The 20,346-nt window shown below is 34.3% G+C and overlaps 1 protein-coding gene across 1 annotated transcript; it reads left to right on the top strand.

Annotated features, from left to right (window-relative positions):
- Positions 1-18,391: 18,391 nt before the first annotated feature.
- LOC132167820 (adenylate isopentenyltransferase 5, chloroplastic) lies at positions 18,392-19,661 on the top strand. Its single transcript, XM_059578852.1, has 2 exons — positions 18,392-18,451; positions 18,635-19,661. Exon 2 carries the CDS (start codon positions 18,642-18,644, stop codon positions 19,614-19,616), a length of 975 nt encoding a protein of 324 aa, XP_059434835.1. The 5' UTR covers positions 18,392-18,451; positions 18,635-18,641; the 3' UTR covers positions 19,617-19,661.
- Positions 19,662-20,346: the final 685 nt, after the last annotated feature.

Raw genomic sequence — 20,346 nt, forward strand, 5'->3', positions numbered from 1 at the left:
CCGCTATAACCGCCAACCGCCTAACCGCCTAACCGTCTAACTGCATTAACCGCTAACCGCCTAACTGCTATAACCGCCTAGCGGTTAGCGGTTAGCGGTTATTGGGTCTACTAACCGTAACCGCTAACCGCTAACCGCCTTTTTATATAATATATTTTTATAATTATACATATAACATAATCACTTGATCATTAAATTACAATTTTTTTAAAAAATAATTAAATCACAATTTGAGTATTAATATATTATCACTATAATTTATATGATTATATCATATAATCACTTGATCATTAAATCACAATTTTTTTATAAAAAAATAATTAAATCACAATTTGAGTATTAATATATTATCACTATAATTTATATGATTATATCACATGAGATTGATTATTAAATCATTTGATTATATAATAAAAAATTATACATATATAATATGACATAACTCATAAGTATACTAATTCATACTAATACAACAATTAAATATCTAGAGACTTATTTCCAATGTATGTTATAAACCTATAAGTCTATATAAGTCTACATATGTATATGAATAATATAAATATATAATATCAATAGTTAATCATATGATTCAATGACAATTCAAATACTTTATTCAAGACTTCAAGTGAATCATATTATTAATGTACAATGATGATATGATTCGTATAATATCAAATTAAGTAATTGACATTGGATTAAACAATGACCAATGTGTTACTTATAAACACAATTTAAGTATTAATGTATTATCATTATAATTTTAATAATTTATATATTATCACTATAATTGATATGATTATATCACATGATGACTTGATCATTAAATCATATGATTATATAATAATAAATAATACATATATAATATGACATAACTCATAAGTCATAAGTCTACAAGTTGATCATATGATTCATGTACAATGATAATCACAATTGATTCAATTGAATTAAACAATATATTACTTATAACTACAAGTCTACAATTTAATTAAAGCATTATTAGATACTTTAGGAATTTAGGATTTAGGAGTTTGAACATTACTATTTACCATTAGATATTAAGTTCAATTCAAAGAAAAAAGATTATAAGTAAATATGATAAGAATTTAAATAATTAACCGGTTATGATTTAATATTTAAGGAAAATTTTTTAAAGTATAAGTAAATGTAAATTTTGGGTCAAATATATTTGATTTTTCAATATAGGCTCTTTTTATAGCAATTGGGCCCAAGAAGATATTAAAAATACAAGAAAAAAAAATCAGGGTAAAAATAAGCCCAAAAAGCCCTAAAGAAAGCAAAAAAAAAAAGCCTAATTTTTAAAAAGCGGTTAGCGGGCGGTTATCTATTTTGCTAACCGCTAACCGGCGGTTAACCGCTAACCGTTAACCGCTAGGCGGTTAGCGGTTGCGGTTAGTAAAATCTACTAACCGCTAAGGCGGTTACGGTTAGCGGTTATTGCCACTAACCGCTAACCGTAACCGCCTTTGCACCCCTAATGTTAACATTATTTCTAAAAGGCCCATGCCGGACCCGGTGAGGAAGTACCACGCTCTTTTGGTCATGATGGTAGTGGACATTTAATGCTAACTGAGTTGTAACGGTTGGAGAGTAATCAGTGACACCTCTTGTCAGAGCTGGTGGCTATAAGTTATGAACTAGACTGCAAAGCACCCTATCATTTCACTCATTTTAATTAGATTCTAATCTTGATGATGTCAGCAATATTTCCAAATGCCCCACGCCATAGCAGTAAGGATGCTCCTTTGTTCATGATGGTAGTTGGCATTTAATGTCTACTTAAGAATATTCATATCTTAAAAAAGTTAAATTTGAAAAAAAAAAATTAATTAATTTTTTTTAAAAAAAAATTAAAAAAGTCACTTTTAAAATTAATCAAATATCAAATTCACTATATATTTCTCTACTTTACTTAAATATTATTATTATTATTTTTAATTTTTTTTTAGTTCTTGGTAGATGAGAGAGAAGAAAAATGAATATATAAGATTAAAAAACTAAATAACTTTCATTTTTTGGCACTTGGTATTTTGAGAGTCTTGTTGATCAAAGTTAAATTTGACATAGAGTAGAGAATTTGTTAAATAACTATTTTTGTAAGTGTTTTTTTTTTTTTTCAATTAAAAAAAAAAAAACTAAATTTAAAGAGCTCAATAAGAATACTCTAAATAAAAAGGTTATCAGAAACAACTCCTATTAAAGTCGGTGGTGGTAAGTCATAAACAAATCACATGCGACTCCAATCAAGAAACGATATGTAAGAGTAGCACCAAAAAAGGATGGCCTTTCAACTAAATTAAAGGAAAGAAAACTAAAGGAGGACGTGTAGTTTGATTTTCTTTTATTTTATTTTCTTATTCTCTTTTTCAATATGGTATCAGAGCTCCGAGAACATAACTTTTTGTTATTTTTTTGGATGAATGATAATAAATTAAACAAAAAAATAGCAATACAAGACAAGGGGTCGAACAAACCAGCCCCAAAAACCTACCAAAAGGACACCAACAGCATCATACCATAGAGCCTAGCTACCCATTACATTCTCAGAATTAAGACCTCAAGAACCAACCAACCACCTATTCTGAGGTCATTTGTATGGATTCATTCGATCAAAATTATTTTGTGGTTTCGGGTTTTCATTGTCGTCAACTCGATAGCGTACGTGGACTTGAGCATCATCACATTCCAAAGATCCAAAGCATATATTAATCATTTAAATAAATAAATTCTCCATGACAAGGAAAAAGAAAGAAAGAAAGAAAAAGTGTTGACCGTTGCGTTGACAACCAAAGACTAGAATCGATCGAAACACTAAACCCGCTAAGTAAGCAAAAGAGCACGCGAATCTGCGGAAAATGACGATGGCGTATGCTCATGATTACAATATTAAATCAAACAGTCATAAGGAATTTGGATGAATGCAATTATGAATGGAAGTGGGGTAGCAGTAGTACTACTGTGGAATCAAAACAAGGTGGGCTCAAATGAACAACTGACCCTTCAATAAATAATGCAGAAGCCTCCAGTACTGTGCCTCTTTGAAATGTATACTATATATATACATATCCTCTAGGGTTATTTAATGTAGTTATGTTGGGTTGTATGATAAATAAAGCATGATTGTGAAACCATTATTGACTTGTTCATGATTGTCTTTGGAGTCTTTTCAGCTAGCGTGGATTGTGATTATTGAAAAGATGGACGGTCTAGTTTAGTAACAGTTGACACCAAAAAAATTATTATTATTATTATTTTTCAAACTAGAACAAAAAACCATATTTGAAAACCAAATGCTAAGGAGGCGGTAGGCCTAGATAGTAAGAACCACATATGTTTTTTCAAGTTCGACTGCGTCATAGTCTGACCCAACTCTATCTATTAGAGCGACCGTTAATACTAATATGATTGACGATTCTTATTTCAAAAGTCAAATTCTCGTCTTATTTAATACATGTCCAATCATTTTGAGGATTCTTTGAGACCACTGAACCACCACCACTTACAGTAGATTCCCTCTCTCATGATCATCATGCGCACGTGTAATACAATGAAACCATCTTTTAATATTGGCACCAAAACGAAATGGTAATCAAAAAGTGTTCACGCTTACAAAGTAAAAGCAATGATTAGTTTGTAGCTATAGTAAGTCATGACTTTGAATATATAGTTTGATAGAAATTGGGAAATCTTCAAGGGTTTTTCAAGGCCAAGAAAGAGAGAAAGATGTAGGATGGTGGTGGGGTGCTTTCTATCTTCTAGCTCTCTCACTGTATATATATATGGCGCCACTTGCATTCGAAATTTGACGTGAAAAGCAACAATATATCCCTGGGGCCCCAAGCCATGATAGTAAATGATAGTGGTGCATATATTATTGGGATCTCCCTGCTTCCCCCGACTTTCCATTTTCATCGAGCCTGGAAGCCATGGTTTAATTATCTGATCAGAGTATTGTTTATACAAATCTTGATTCTTGATGAACATAATAATAATATTATTATGCAGCACCAAGTTGGTACTAAATTCAGATAATCTTTTATATATTGTCCTCCTAATGATTATTGAGTTGGTGTCATGTCAACTCGATTTCAGTGCTACATTCTTTACTCATGATTTTTACTTTACTTTTCGCCATTTCGCAGGATGACTAAGTCCACCCGGGAAATAATTATAATGCAAATAAATATTTCACAATGTCTACTCACTTCTGTCAGCACCTCTCGACTCTCGTCATACTTTTTTTTTTTTTTTTTTTAGTAATACACTCAATATATATAATTTTAAGATTAATTATTCAGTTTAACTGTGTTTAGAGTATGATCGAACTTGAATTTATGATTGAGCAAGGCAAAGAATTCAAGTTTAGTTAATTTATTTTTTGGTCTTGTTTTTCAATCCAGCGTCAAAGCTGGATTGAACTGAATTAGACTTTTGTCAAAATATGTATTGTTGGACGAGTAATTTAGCCTACTATAGAGACAACAAGAAAAGATACGGATGACTCATTGGAGGAAGCCGGTAGTGAACACACCGATGCTTAAGTCAATTTGAAAAGGATAATAAGCTAAAAGCATATATATTTGAGATTGCATTGAAAAATATAATTTTTAAAGTCAAAAAGAGTTTTTTAGGGAATATATATATATATATATATAAGTTTTTTAAAAGTGTGTTTTGGTCATTTTTAGAGTGAAAAAGTCAAAGAAGTGCTCTTGAAAGAGAAAACCTTTTATCAGAACCATCCTGATAACATCCCTTTTACAGCCCCCAATTAATAACCGACACATTAGCAAAAAACATAAGAAGTGCACAAAAATAAGTTAGACCAAAATACATTAGATTTTAGGGGGATAAAATCCCTAAAGGGTTAACTTTCCACCTTTAGGTTTTAGTTTTGAATCCAAAAACGAGTTTTGAGGCAATAGAAATGGGTTTTGAAGCATTAGAAACGGGTTTTGAGGCATTATAAACAATTTTAGAGACATTAGAAACGGGTTTTGAGGCATTAGAAACGGGTTTTTGAGGCATTAGAAACTGATTTTGAGGCGGGTCACAGCCGGCTGGATTTGAGGCGTTCACCGCCGGCCAGACCCTTGGGTCCGTAGGTCTGGCGAGATTGCGTCTAGCCAGACGGCATGGGTTCGGCCAGACCCATTGCCAGTTACGGGTTTTTTTTCCTCTGATTTGGTGTAATTGTTCTCACTTTTATTTTTTGTATTTTTCTTAAATTGATGATGTGTCACATAGTAATTGAATGCTACAAAAAATGTACTATCAGGATGGACCTGATAGTAGGAGCTCTTCTCTTGAAATATTTTACCAAACATGTCAACTTTTTTGGTACTACAAATACTTTTTAAACTCCCTAAAGCAATTCCACACGGAATCTAAAAGAGTGAATGGAAAAGTATTATCTTGCTTGACTTTTCTTGCTATTTCTGCATACAGGGTTTTAGTGGTGTGCGATCAACTGTAACAACATGTACTAACAACTAAGATTTATTTATAACCTAATCAAAATTGTTCTTATGCTTAACAATTGCTTTTTGAATATATACCTTATTAAGTTCAAGGAACCCCACGGGAAACATAGTTATATAATGAAGAATCATTATGAGTTAGCTAATAATAAGTGCATCTATATATATATATACAATTAAGGTTATGATTAACATAGAAATAAAAAAAATATAAAAGGTTATGATTACAAGGGTGGAAAACAGAAGAATCATTTTGACTATGCTTCTCTATATGCTGTCAACTCTTAAACATGAAGCAAGTGGTCAACGCACATCTTTTAACCGAAAGGACGAAGACTATTTTTTTTTTTTGGTAATGAAAAGTGTTGCATATCTTCAAAACCAGAAGAAGCACTTAAGAAATATAGAAAATAAATAAATCTTAAACGTAGCCTATGGCATTTTGCAGCATTTAGTTTTATTAATAATTAGTATTTACATCCAATCGTCTCCAGAATATATCTATCCATGATACATTTCCTTTAGCACGATAAGTGTATCAATATTTATTCTCCAACTTTCATGCCCATATCTATGATTTGAAAGGATAAAGTTTTCTTTTAAATTGAATTGGAAAAAATTCTTTTAATTTAATTCATTAAATTGATATGTGTTTAAAAACATCAAATATAATGGAAATGAAAACACTATATTTTTATTTCAAATCAATCCCATAGACTTTTCTATTTGTTCTAACTCAACGCTAGGGGTATCAAAAAATACCGGGGAACCGGTTGGAAAAAACCAGTAACCAAGTACTCCGGTTCCGATTTCGGTTTTTGGCACCCGGTTATAACCGAGTAACCGGGTACCAATATATATAATAATATATTTTAATATTTTCTATATATATATATTTTGCTTTTGTTTTTACTTTAGGTTTATATTTGCTTTTGAGTTTTGATTTAGGGTGTTTATATTTGTTTGTTTGTTTCAGAGCTCCTCGTTAGTCGTTACAGTCCTCTGCCTCTCTGTCTCCTCAAAGAGAATGAAAGAAGAAATAAATAAGAATAAGAAAGAATGAATGAGATGGTGAAGACGCATTAAGCAAAATGAGGGAAAAAAAATGGAGAAGATGAAAACCATGGGGTGAGATAGGGGGTAGAGAGAAAAGAAAAAGAAGAAGAAAAGAGGAGGAAGTGGCCGGGGAGCAAAAATAAGACCAAAATACAAAATTTTAAAAAAACTGGTTACTTGGTCCGGATAACCAAGTACAAACTGAAACTGGCCGGTTATTGTATAACCGGTTAACCTGAAACCGGTTACCCGGTTCCGATTTTTCAAAATCAATAACCAGGGTACCCCGGTTCCAGTTTCCGGTTTTGGCCAATAACCGGGAACCAGGACCAGGTTGAACCCCTACTCAACACCCACCACTGACCCAACCAAGACGGTGGTTCCAATAGTTTTATCAATTGGTATTTTGTCTATGATGTATTTTGTCAAGATAATGAAAATTATTTGGTGTGAAGGGTTATATTATTTTTTTGGTGTTTCAAATTAAAGTGTCTGCTTTCTATTGGAAGGTACAAAATGCCTAGTTTAAATCACAATCTAATTGAAGTTATTCCCTTAAAATATAAGTAATTTTCAGATGCTTTTTTAATTCTCACATGTAGTTTTAATAAAAACATGTATTTTGAACGTGTTAATTCAATATAGATTGAGTTAAATGAACTTTGTAAATTGTAAAGCTTCTTTTTGTTGAACCCATATAATTCCTGAGGACATGCTACTTGTTTTGTTATTTTTTTAACATTATCACGTAAGGAAAAAGAGACGAGAGATTTAAATTAGTAACATTTGTTTCATGAAATATAATTTATTACCGATTGAGTTACCCCTTAATAAAAAACATGCTACTTGATGAACCCATATAAAGCTGCATGTGTTTAATGTTAAGATAATAAAAACAAGTTTAAGTTCGAATAACGTACGTGCAAAAGACAACTTGATCAGATGACGAAACAAAGTCTTGTTGATATGTGGCTTGCCTTCCGCCACGTAAGCCTAAGCCCCATTATTATTTTTTTTGGTGTGTACAAAAGTCTGCTGGTTTTGCATTTTAGAAAAAAAATAAATAAATAATGCTATATACCACGTAATTATTTCACTGATATTTTATTGTATGTACTGAAATGTCATTGTCAATCAGCCGCCTAGGCGGCCTAGAACTTTTTTTTGAGCAGTCAAGATCTCACTATTCTAACTTGGTAGGGTACAGTAGCCTTTGCTTTAAAAAATAAGGTTAAATGATTTTTTTGGGTAAATTGGTTTTAAGGCCTTTATTTTATTTTATTTTTTTCTTTAGGTTTTGTTTTGTATGATAGATGCAACTTTTATTATTAGTAAATATCGAGTTAGTACTTTCATCTTCATTCCATTAATGAAATTATTGGTAGTCTAGGTCAAACTAATCATAATGTGCTACGTGTCATATGCTCGGATAAAAAAAATTTAAAAGCTTTTAAAATGAATAAAAAAATAATAATAATTTGAGGGGTGGCTTGTGCCCATTTTGGCTCATTTGCATCGAAAAGGTAATTAATGAGCATCAAATCCCGTCCTCTTCAAGCTTCTTCTTCTTCACCATATATGCTCGTGCAAGTCCCAGATACAAACCTATTGTTCAATTCAAAAACCCAATGTGTTTACTCTTTTCAAAACCATTTTCACAAAGAAATGCTTTGTAAATTCAAGCCAAGCCCAAGAGAGATATTATTACCGAGAGAGACAGAGTCCATGGAAGAGAGCAACAAATTAATACCTCCATTTCTTTTTCTTGCTTCCAGTTGCTGTGCAGAGAGAGAGAGACAAAATAGGCTTTTTTTAGGAAAGAAAGAAGAATTTTTCTGAGAGCAATTTTCTCTATGGAACCCGAATCTGCATTACCCTCTCTATCCTCTGTCACCACTACCCTCTGGTTTAATTTCTGAATATCCGTTTTGGTACCTATAATAAATGTACTATCTATGATATATGAAGAAACTTAAGTGAAAAAAATAAGGGTTAATTATCTTTTTACTACTTAGGTTTTCACGTTTTTATTTTTTTTAACCTAAGTTTTAATTCGTATCACAGATGGTACTTAACTTATGGGTAAATACCAATTTAATATTTCTATCACTATTTCGTCAGCCAAATTAATGGATTGCAGTTGAGTGATTTCGACCATCCTTGCAGCCCGTCTAAGAGTGGCTGAACCATTTCTAAGGCCTTTTGAGGTGGTTTGGCCACCTCCAATGACCAAAAAGTGGGTGGCCGAAACCATCTCCAAAGGCCTTCGAGGTGGCTGAGCCACCCACAGAGGCCATGGGGGTTGGTTAAGTCACCTCCAGACCGGCCGTAGGAGATGACTAAAACCACCCCCATTATAGTCCGTTAGTTTAGCTAACATAATGGTGATGGGAGTACTAAACTGGTATTTACCCATAAGTTAGGTACCATTTGTGAGGACCATGCCTTATAAAGCGGAAGTCACTAGTTGAATCCCCCCTCTCCCTTATGTGTGGACATATCAAAAAAATAAATAAATGTATCATCTGTTATACAAATTGAAATATAAATGGAAAAAAATAAAAACTTGACAACCTAAGTACTAAAAAGATAATTAACCCAAAAAATAAAGGCATTAAAACCCATGTACTAAAAAGGCATTTAACTCTAAAAAATCAAATGTCCAATGACTACTAAGCCTTACCGCGTAAGCATAATAAAATAAAAATATTGTCGTGATGACTCAGCAATTTATAAGCCCATGGGTACTCTTTAAAAAAGGAGAATAAAAATATGATGTATAACATTACTCTTTTACAACCGCTCCATTTCGTGTGTGTGTATATATATATATATATATTATCCAGCTAATATCCAGCTAACATCCCCTGCATAGATGAATCTTCTTCTTCTTCTGTTATCTCTTTTTCTCCTACCTCCTCCTCCACTATGTGACTGATCAGGCTTTTCAACATAACTTTTAGTCCAAATCTCTACATAAAATATGGCTTTCATCCAGTAAGCTAGCCAAAGTTGTAAATATATATATATTTGGCTTACAAATATATAGCAGTAGTGAGATTAAAGGTTATCTTGTACTGCCGCGCATGGTTTCTGGCTCTCTGCCTCCAAAAACCCTAAAGAAAAGTTGATGGTGATTTAAGCAGCGCGCTACAGGAATTTTAATTAATTTGGTCTAATTAATCATTACTCACGTGTAAATGGACTGCTAATCTAATGTAACTCATAATTAACCAATAAAGGAAAACTCAACAATGACAGCCGCACTGAAGCAGCCATTCATTCAAAACAAGCAAAGTTTTCATTGAATATCTTATTTACAATGATTATTAATTAATTGCGAGCTCCACTGCATCATAACGGGAAGCAGGAGGAGCGTAGTCGACCCTTGAAAAATAATTTTCCCCTGCTCATCGTCATTATGTTCCACTCAAATCTAAAAGTACAGCCTATGCGCATGCTTCAATTCATTAATGCTCAATGATATCCCTCACTAAACAAGAAAGGACCCTCCATAACAGATGAACATGAGACGAGCTATTTCATCGTTGGGATTTGCTGTTGTTATTGTATTTAATGGTGTAAATGATGTCACGTGATAAATATATTGACAATTCATTTGAAAAGTTTAATTGATGTGGTATTCTATATACTGTTAGATATAATAACGTTAAATTCTGACCACGAAATGACTCTTCTCTGATTCAAGTGAAGTGGTACTGTTACTTGAACACGCTTGGTGTAAATCTCTTGTCTGCGTCTTTAATATCACATCAATTAAGTTGCAACACCTGTAAGTAGTACAAAACATGTTGAGATATATGCAAATTATATTTTTCATTTATTGAAACATGAGTAAAAAATAGTCTTGGGAATGTTGAGTTAATTCCATGTCATCTCTTGTAAGTTCAAACTGCTATAAAAGAAAGAAGCTATGAAGGTCAAAGTAGTACAAAAAAGAAGAAGGCCAAAGCAAAAAGAAGCCCTTATGCTTTTAGTTTGTGTCCTATGTCTGTGTGCACGGAACGAAAGTTAAGGATGTCACACGTCTCTAATTACTGATATGGCACCCCACCCCAACTTGCGTCATATATGCACAATACATAACACGTATTTGATGATAGTATATCGACAAATATTTGTGCATATCTTTAAGACTAGTAGTGCGTATAAACTTGGGCTTACTTGTAATTGATCATTTTTTAATGAATTTTAAGCTTTTGAAATAAGTAGTTATTTAATATTTAATTAATATTCTAATAGTACCCAAAGTTAATGAAAAAGGGGATGAGAGATAAAAACAATAGAGACGACAAGAAAAAAAAAAAATAAAAGAGAAGAAAAAAAATTAATTTAAAGATTCTTGTGTGTCTAGGGTTTTATCCATGCAGCAGGCATGAAGCCTCCCTTTTGAAGGGTTGACATTCTATAAGTCAATTGTAGTTATTTCATATGCGCTTATGGGAATTTGTAATAGAAAATATTGTTAAGATGTAATGACAATATTCTAGTTTATGTTTATAAAGATGTATTTTCAGTAGAAGCTCTAGTATGTTGGTATTATCTATCGGAAAGGAATCTCCACGTACGTGTTACTTGTGCTCATGCGTGGGAAAGGATGGATATTGTTCAAGATCGAATAAGGATTGATCGCGTTCGAACAAGACCACTTTTCACAAATTTTGTCCTAAGTTTAAAACGCAAAAGCAAAGGAAGAAATCTTCTTCCTCCGCTTCTCTTAGCCATCAAGAAAGGAGTGTGAGGGAGCTCATAAGAGAGTAGGGAGAAAGAGAGAAAGGAGGAGAGAGCTAAGGGAGAAGGAGAGAGGCTTGGGAGGAGGAAAGCTTGAAGGGAAAGCTTAAGGAGGTATATATCTTTCTAACAATTTATCTCCATTTTCTCTTTTAGTTGTTGAATGTTATTATTTAGGTTTAGTTAAATGGTAATGTTGTTAGAGTTTTGGAAGGTTTTATGTGATTGTTATTGTTGTTTGAAGTTCTAGTGTAAAGTTTGAAGTGAGGGTTGATTATTTTGGTGTTCAGGGATTTGGGTTTTGTGAAGTGAATAACCATTGGGTCCATGCTACTTGCAAAATCGTAATGGTGACCTATACGTACATAATGCGCTTGCCAGAAATAACCATTGGATCCAATGCCAAATATAAACATAAATCTCTGTAGCTATAAGGTCAAATAATGGTAGCTCTTGACCCATTGTCATGTGACTAATGTCATACGATACAAGTATTGTTCATTTATTTAAGAAAATCATCATATGTAATAACTTGACCATTTGAAGCAGTCTTAAACATGTTATAAAATTTTGTAGGCTTATAACATAGAATAAAACTTGCTTAGTTTGCTGACATTTCGCACATTAAAAATGAATAGTTTCATAATCAATTACTTACCTCAATCGTTCATCGATAATATCGGACATCTTAACTCCAAATGATTGCAATCACATTCTAATTTTAGGCATAAACACGCTAAAAGTCCTAATCCTTACATGCATAACCATAATCAAGTGATAAAACCCTAATCCTTCATTAAAATTCATATAAACCTATTCTGGACAGCAACAATCGCTCGCTCCGTTCGTTCACCAATGGGCGAACATTAGCTTGTCTAGGTTGATCGTTCGTCCCTTGGCATAAACTATAAAATTAACCTAAATACTTATTTTCATGCTATAATCAAACTTCATCAAAACACAAAAGGTTTGAACACTACATAAACCAAATATTTCATACCTCATGTGAGTCGATTCTCATTCGTCTTCCAAAAAATATTTAAAAGTGACAACTCTATCTATTTTATTTTAAAACTAACCCATTGTGAAAACATCACTAAGAGTAGTATAAAAAAAATACAGTGAAGAGGTTACTACTGTTCTTTAGGAAATGTACATCATATTATTAAACTTTCATGTTCTCATGCCAAAAAAAAAAAAAAATAATAATAAAAAAAAAAAATAAAAAATTCTTTTTATCAAAACCACATGCCTAGACCTGAAAATTGATTGCTTCATTTTGGGACTTGTCTTCTGTTAAGATTAGCCCAACCAATCTAATTAATCTAATCACGCACTTTGACTCGAAGTCTTATTTGATTCAACTAATCTAACATAGCCACTTTCTTCCTAACTCAAGCTATCGTCTTTAATCGCAATACCCCTTGAAGGAAACCCTAGCTCTCTTCCTAGAGCGCTGCACAGGTAAGGTAAACCCTGGTTTGGGGAGGAGGGATGGCCGTTGGCTGCCTCCCTCCTCCCCTCGCCCTCTCCGGAGCTAGCCTATTTACTTGATGTCCCTAGCTCCGTTGTCTCCCCCCTCCCCCTTCAGCTTGTGCAGTTTTTCCTCCTTCTCTGCCACCCCTTTCTCTTTTTTGTCCTGTTCTATGGCGTTTGCCATTCTCCTTTTGCTGCTGTGCCCGCCTTGCCGTTCTCCACCGTACCTCCTTTTCCCACCGTCATCAGTCTCTACCGCGTAGTTTCTGGGTCGGGCTTGGCTTTGGATAGTTTTGTCTTTGCTTAATCTCCATCCTTCGTCTGATCCCCTCGACGCGTGCCCCGCCATCCTACTCTCCGGATCCGGCCGTGTCCATCCCACCTTTTGATCCGGATCTGTCACTCCGGTTGTAGTTTGTTTCTATTATGTTTTGTGGTTTTTCCCTTTCCTGTTTTTGCCTGTTATTTGCCCCTTTTTTTTTCTCGATGTATTTGTTATTTTTGCTTGTTTGGCATACTCTGTGGGTACCGCTCATGGGGGATTCACTCAAACTCTCCCATCAGTTCTTTAAGTGTGCCGCCGATCTCCTCCATGTCTGCTTTGCCGCCCACTGTCCGCTGTCGGGTCTTTTCACGTGTCCCCCATGATGAGCTTCCAACGCCACCTTCCGCGTTGGTTTCCGGCCAGCACGTGATTGGCTTCCTTCCGGCTGCCGTCATCCTCATAGTGTGTTTTTTCTGTTATTTTTTCCTTGTATTGTTGGTTTCCTTTTGTTGTATTTCCATTTTCCCTGTATTTGTTATTTTCTTTCTTGTTTTTTGCTTGTAATAAGGCTCTCTCTTTGATTTGCCCATTTGTATCTTGATGCTATGTGGGATATTTGCTTTGGTCCAAACCCTTGGGTTGTGGAAGTGAACAATATCTTAGTTTTCGGGTCGAGGAGGATGAGTTTTGGCTTGGGGATTCTTTGCTTTCAAGGCCGAGGAATAAGCGCTACCTATGCACTGGTTTGTATCTGTTTGGTGCAGATCTGTGGTTAAACCTGTTGAATAGTCATGGATTAGTGAATGATGTGGTCTTTAATTGGCTTTGATTGGTTGATTGTAACTTTAACTTCAGCTATGATTTGCTTCAGAGCTTTTTGTTCTGTTTGTAAGAGTTCTTGCTTGCGATTTTTTATCAATGAATGAGTATGAAATGTTTTCCTTTTCAAAAAAATAAAAATAAAAAAAGCTACCGTCTTTAGTTTGAGAGGGATATAATATTATGTAGACTAGTTTACAAAAAACTATGGAATACCATGGTTTTGAATGATGTGTGCAAAAGTAATTCGAAGTGTTACTATATTTGTCTTTACATGTATATATTGTAGAGTACCCAAATATCAAAAGGTCAGGGGGCCAGCTGAGGGCCCGTCGGCCTAAAAGCAACCTCATCTCAAGGCCATAACAAAGGCTCACCACGCAGTTTACACACATGGTGCACTAAAACCCTCCTTCTCGCATACGCCCCAAATGGTAACAATTCTATAAGAAATGGGGATCAGGCTTATATGTGGTAGTTCAATGCTGTCGTCCAAAACGACCTCATTTTGGGTCGTTTTGGACAATAAAAAATATTTTTTTTCTTAAAGAAAAAGAAAAAGAAAAATATTAAAAAGCTAAAAATATAAAATAATAATAATAATAATAAAAGAAAAAATAAAAGAAAAAGGAAAAGAAAAATCAAAGGAGCCACCCATTTGATTTTTCTTTTAGTTTTTTAATAGTTTTAGGTTTTTAATATTTTTTATTTTTTTTTTAATTATTGATTTTTTAATATTTAATGAATTTTATATTAATCCTTTTTAAAAAAAATATTTTTTTATTGCTCAAAACGGGGTTGTTTTGGACTACAACACCATGCACTAGTTTTGAACTACCGCATGTAAGCCTAATCCAAGAAATGGTATCCGCTCCTTTAGTGACTTATTTATTTAAGGAAAGGAGTTGTTGGAGACACTCCCTTAAATGAAAGTAAGTTATGAGCCTTAAATGCTCTGCTCTTTTCAATTAACCCACTTGATAAGAGAGATAACTTGTTATAATCCTTGTGTCTCACGTTGGTTAATTTTAATCTTACCCATGTATGTATAAGCTCTTGGGTATCCTTCTCTTGTAAGCCGGTTTTAAAATGTGAGTTTATACCATTTGGTATTAGAACCAAACACCACGTTACAGGTTCGAGTCACGAAGAGGGCTACATATGGCCTGGATTAAAATATTGATAGGTAAGTGTCAATAGTGTGGACCGTTGTGGACGTCGACTGTGGAAGCGTGATGGTATGTTACTCTCTTCGTGTTCCACATGGGTTAAGTCTAATCTTAATCATGTGTATATAAACTATTGGGCACCCTCCATTTGTAAGCCGGTTTTCAAGAGTAAGTTCTACTCCAAAGTTTGTACCATCCTGCCTAATACTCATGGAGCTAACATCCTTCTCCAAATGTTCCAATCATGGATCTGCTATGGAGGAACTTGGCTCTTATAGCAAATGGTACAAACCTTAGATATAATTCATCCTTGAAAACTTACTTACAAGGGAAGGGTGTCTAAGATCTTATATACACATAGTTAAGATTAGATTTAACCTACATAGGAACACAAAGATCATAACAAAACTATTGGAGACAGCATTCAAAGGGAAGAACATCACAAGAATGCACCACTTTTCATATGGGTCCCTTGACTTCGATACTTGCCTAATTAAGGCTATCTGCCAACTAAAGACGAAATACCTATATATGTAAAGGTAAAGCGGTTCACATTACAAGTATACAAGTTCTCTCACTCTTATTTCTTACATTATGATCATACACCCTATCAATCTTATTCTCGCTAACTTAGTCATTGGAGGTGCTTCCGTCATCACCCTCAACATGCCACTCTGACCCTTGATCTCTTTTGCAAGTCTCCTATACCAAACCTTGGTTTTTGCGGTCACTATATCAACATATTGTAATACACAATGAACAGTCAAAGTCAATATAATAACAATGTAACCCTATTAAGCATTGGAAACAGTGGACATAAAAGATAAAAGAAGGAAGACCCTGAAATATGTCTTCTCTCTAAATATTCTCCCACTTATTTTATTCTATATTTTGATAGCTAGACTAGACAATAAACGAGGTGAAGAGGCAGCAAGGTAAACTTGATAGTGATTCGAGGTGAAATATTCTCCCAATACTAATTTAGGCAAGATTCCACTCCTCAACACTCTATAAACTACGAGCATCAAAGCATTTGCTCCCTTTGTATTGTTGCTTGATTCACAAATGACAGAGCATGAACCTATGGACAGTAAGAATAAAATGACAATGACGAGGAAACTATTAGGAATCAGCTTCAAAATGTACAACCCTTTCATATGTAATTGCAGTATCTAAAAGGCTACATTACCTTGTCTTTTCAACACAAAATAAAAATAAATAAATAAAATATAATTATTTAGGTATCAGGCGGCCTAAAAGGAAAATCCTTTTTGCCCCCTGCTTTGTGACCCACCCAAATTGGTGGTCATTTGGATTCTCCAATTTTAAAACTGATAAGGACATACTAATAGACCCAAATTAAGAAATTCTTTTTTTCCTGAAAAAACAAAGGGAGCTCTCTAGGGAATCCTATCATGAACCACCACCTCCTACTAATTCTTAATTAATTACCTAATTTTAATATATAATATAAGTACCTCCTTAGTTAAGGCATTTGAATGGTGACCCTTAATATTCCCTTTCCCCCCGTTTCCATGTTTGAATAGAAAAAAGAAAAGAAAAGAATGGTGACCCTTAATTACATGAACTTTTCATTAAATATATGTACTAGGGGTGGCCCTCATTTACTATAGGTTTTTCCTTGATTTAAATTTTGCATATATATTATTGGAATAATCTCCTCGTATTTGAATACACAAATTATAACCAAAGGTCTTTTGATAATACTTCTATTTATAACAAATTATAACCAATTACAAGATATACATTTGGCTTTGAAATACAAATTTTAAACTTAACAAACTCAGAGCATTTCCAATAGAAGAGTTAAATGTTATTTTTATCTAAAATAGTTTTTCAAATGTTTAAAAAAACTCCTACATTGGATTAGCCAAAAAAAAAAAAAGTAAAATAGATATTTGATTGGAAGAGCTAAATAAAAAAAGCTAAATGTAGCAGCACTTTTCAAGGGAGCTATGTTATTTTTCATTTTTATCTTACCTGTTTTCTCTTTTTCCCAAATATTTTCCTACTTTTTCTCTGTAGGTTCTCTTTTTCCCATTTTTCCTATCAAATGGCTTAGCTAAACTAGATAAAAGTGAGTTTTGAGAAGTCATTTTACATAAAAATATGGCTCCTCCATTGGGAATGCTTTAACAAACTAAATCAATATTAGATAATATATTATCTAATATTGCATTTGACTTAGTCTTCAGCTTTATCTCTACTTGGTTTATCAAGTGTATTCAAATCTGAGGAGATTATTCCAATATATATATATACATATCTGAGATACGTTGTGAATATATATCTTCTTGAGATACGTTGTGATGTGGGCATTTGAGAAGTAGCTCATTAAAGTACTATCATGCTTCGAAAAATACTCAATCTTTTTGTTGAAAGGTTAGAATCTCCCTTCTAAGTTGCCTTGTCCGATTTTCGGCACAAACAATGTGAATGAAATTAATATCGGACTTTCAGAACTAGTGAAAAAAAAAAAAAGAAATTTGAATTTTCGGTCATATATATATTATATATATATATATGACCAAAAATTCAAATTTCTTTTTTTTTTTTTACTAGTTCTGAAAGTCCGATATTAATTTCATTCATATTATATATGGGGTACATATATTCATCATTAAGGTGGTCCCAAAACATTGTCCTATATGTATTCCTTATTCTTACCATTTTATAGCCCATTGTTTGTATTCGGTATGACCCAACATCAGCACCATTGTGTTGGACTACATATACACCATTAAATATTTGAAATAGAACAATTTCTCCACATAAGACCAAGATACCAGTTATTGCTAAAGAAGAGGAGCATGCAATTACAAGCACCTTTGTGTGATGGGTGGAGTCCAGGCCCATGAAAACAACCTTTTCCTGATGAGACTTTTATTTATTTATTTATTTTCTTTCTTTCTTTTTTTCTTTCCCTTTTTCTTTTTCCCACCTCGATCGTTCTATAAATTCGTCGACAGAAATTTCAAACCCTCATGTTTTGCTGCAGGTGATCACTGAGCTTCAAGAAAATGTACCTCGTGTCATAACTTCAAAAGCCCACAAGTCAATACGATTCTTTTTCCCACAGAGCAAATATATACATATATACCTAGAAGATAAATATTTTAATGCCTTCTGTTCTGTGGTGCACATAAGAGAAAGCTAGCCAAAGTAGAAGCCCTATCTTTTCATTACCAATACAAACCCATTTCCCTCACTAGATTTTCTCTCCATATCTGTCATAACTCTTTTTCTTTTCTTTTTTTCTACCTTTCCTTTACCAGGCTCTCTCTCTCTCTCTCTCTCTCTCTCTCTCCTTTTCTTTGCTTTAGTTGTGTAGAGAAAGACACAAATTGTGCACCATTTTTCCACGCAGGTCGCCGCGTTTTTTCTATTTCTCGAAGGTAAGATTGTCCTCGAAACTAACCACGTAGGGTGTTTTACTTTTCTTCTTTCTTTTTATTTTTTTTTATTTTTTTTGGTGTTGTTCATGTTGTTGGTCTGCGTCTTCTTTCTTCATTTTCTCCATAGACTTAATTAATCCTAGTTTAATTAATTAATTAATTAATATACGCTTGGTGATGCAGGTTTAATATGATCAGAATTTCTTCTATCTTTGTCTGCAAACAAGGTGGTGGTGTTTGTAATGGGAATTTACGGCCCCGTGTGGATTTTCCTGGGGGTCTAGACCATTTTATGCCGTTTCGGAAAGATAAGGTGGTGTTTGTAGTGGGAGCAACCGGCACCGGCAAGTCAAGGCTGGCCATCGACCTGGCAACCCGATTTCCGGCGGAGATTGTAAATTCCGATAAAATGCAAGTTTACAAAGGCCTTGACATAGTCACGAACAAAGTGACTGAAGAGGAGTGCCGCGGGGTGCCCCACCACTTATTAGGCATAATTGATCCTAACGCCAACTTCACCACCAACGATTTTCTCCACCATGCCCCAGTAACTATGGAGTCAATCACCAACCGAGACCGACTCCCGATCATCGCCGGTGGCTCTAATTCTTATATTGCAGCTCTAGTGAATCACCATGCTGAATTTCGAATGAAGTACGACTTCTGTTTCATCTGGGTCGATGTATCATTGCACGTGCTTCGTTCGTTTATATCAGACCGAGTGGACCGGATGGTGGAGGCCGGTTTAGTGGATGAGGTGAGGAAAATGTTTGACCCTAAAGCTGACTATTCGCGTGGACTTCGGCGCGCCATTGGGGTACCTGAATTGGATAAATATTTTCGAGTTGAATCAATCGTTGACGGTAGAACCCGAGCTCGGCTTCTCAAGGAGGCCATTGCAAAAATCAAGGAAAATACTTGCATATTAGCTTGTCGACAATTGGAAAAGATCCGTCGGCTTGAGAGCCAGTGGGAATGGAATATGCATCGACTCGACGCTACGGAAGTGTTCCTAAAGCGGGGCAAAGAGGCCGATGACGCGTGGGAGAATCTCGTGGCAGGACCTAGCTCAATGATCGTCCGCCAATTCCTCTACAATGGAGATTGTATGCCCACCATTGTATCACCGGTTCCCTTGGCAGCAGTGGCTACAGTTGCTCGTTAGTGGTGGCTCCGGTAGAATCTATTTCACCATCACTCCTGATGACATGTGGCAAGCTGGTACCCCATAATTGTTTAACCGTACTACAGCTTTTTTTATAAGTTTTTTTTTTTTTCTTTTTTAAATAAATTGACGTGATAGATTATAATTGATGAAATAATTAAGAAAAAAAATTGACCGGATTTATATTCTTAATTATTTCAACATTTATAGACTAATACGTCAATTTATAAGAAACTTGTTATAAAAACAATAATATTTTAAAAAATTTTATTTTGTTTTGGAAATTTGTATTTACAGTAAAATTGTAATAATAAAATGGGGGTGGGGGAAATGGCTTGGACTGTGAGAGAGTGCTGCCAGGTCGTTAAGTACTTGCTTTGGAGGCCGTACAATTGGGAGCATTTTAGAAATCCGTGCAGGCTCTTCTGGGGTCCACCTGATTTGATAGGTGGGTATTTTACTGTATTAGTTCAATAAGCCGTGAGGGCCCACGAGGTTTGTGCACGTGAGAGTGAGGGGGGCATTTTGGTCATTTGGGTGTGACATCTACATGAGCTGTAAATTTCTCAGTATGATTATGACATTATTATTATTATTGAAATATCTAAAGTGTCTTTTAAGTGCTTCTTGTGGTATTCTGCAAAACTTGGTAGCTTGATTAATCACCATTCATTTCAAGAAGAAGCGGTTGATTTGACAGATTTGACAGTTGATTTCGGAACCAATGGTT

Source organism: Corylus avellana, chromosome ca1 (genome assembly GCF_901000735.1).
Source record: "Corylus avellana chromosome ca1, CavTom2PMs-1.0".
Lineage (NCBI taxonomy): Eukaryota > Viridiplantae > Streptophyta > Magnoliopsida > Fagales > Betulaceae > Corylus > Corylus avellana.

Excerpts from the sequence above, each read along its gene's own strand:
- LOC132167820 (XM_059578852.1), top strand. The coding sequence starts at position 18,642 with ATGATCAGAATTTCTTCTATCTTTGTCTGCAAACAAGGTGGTGGTGTT.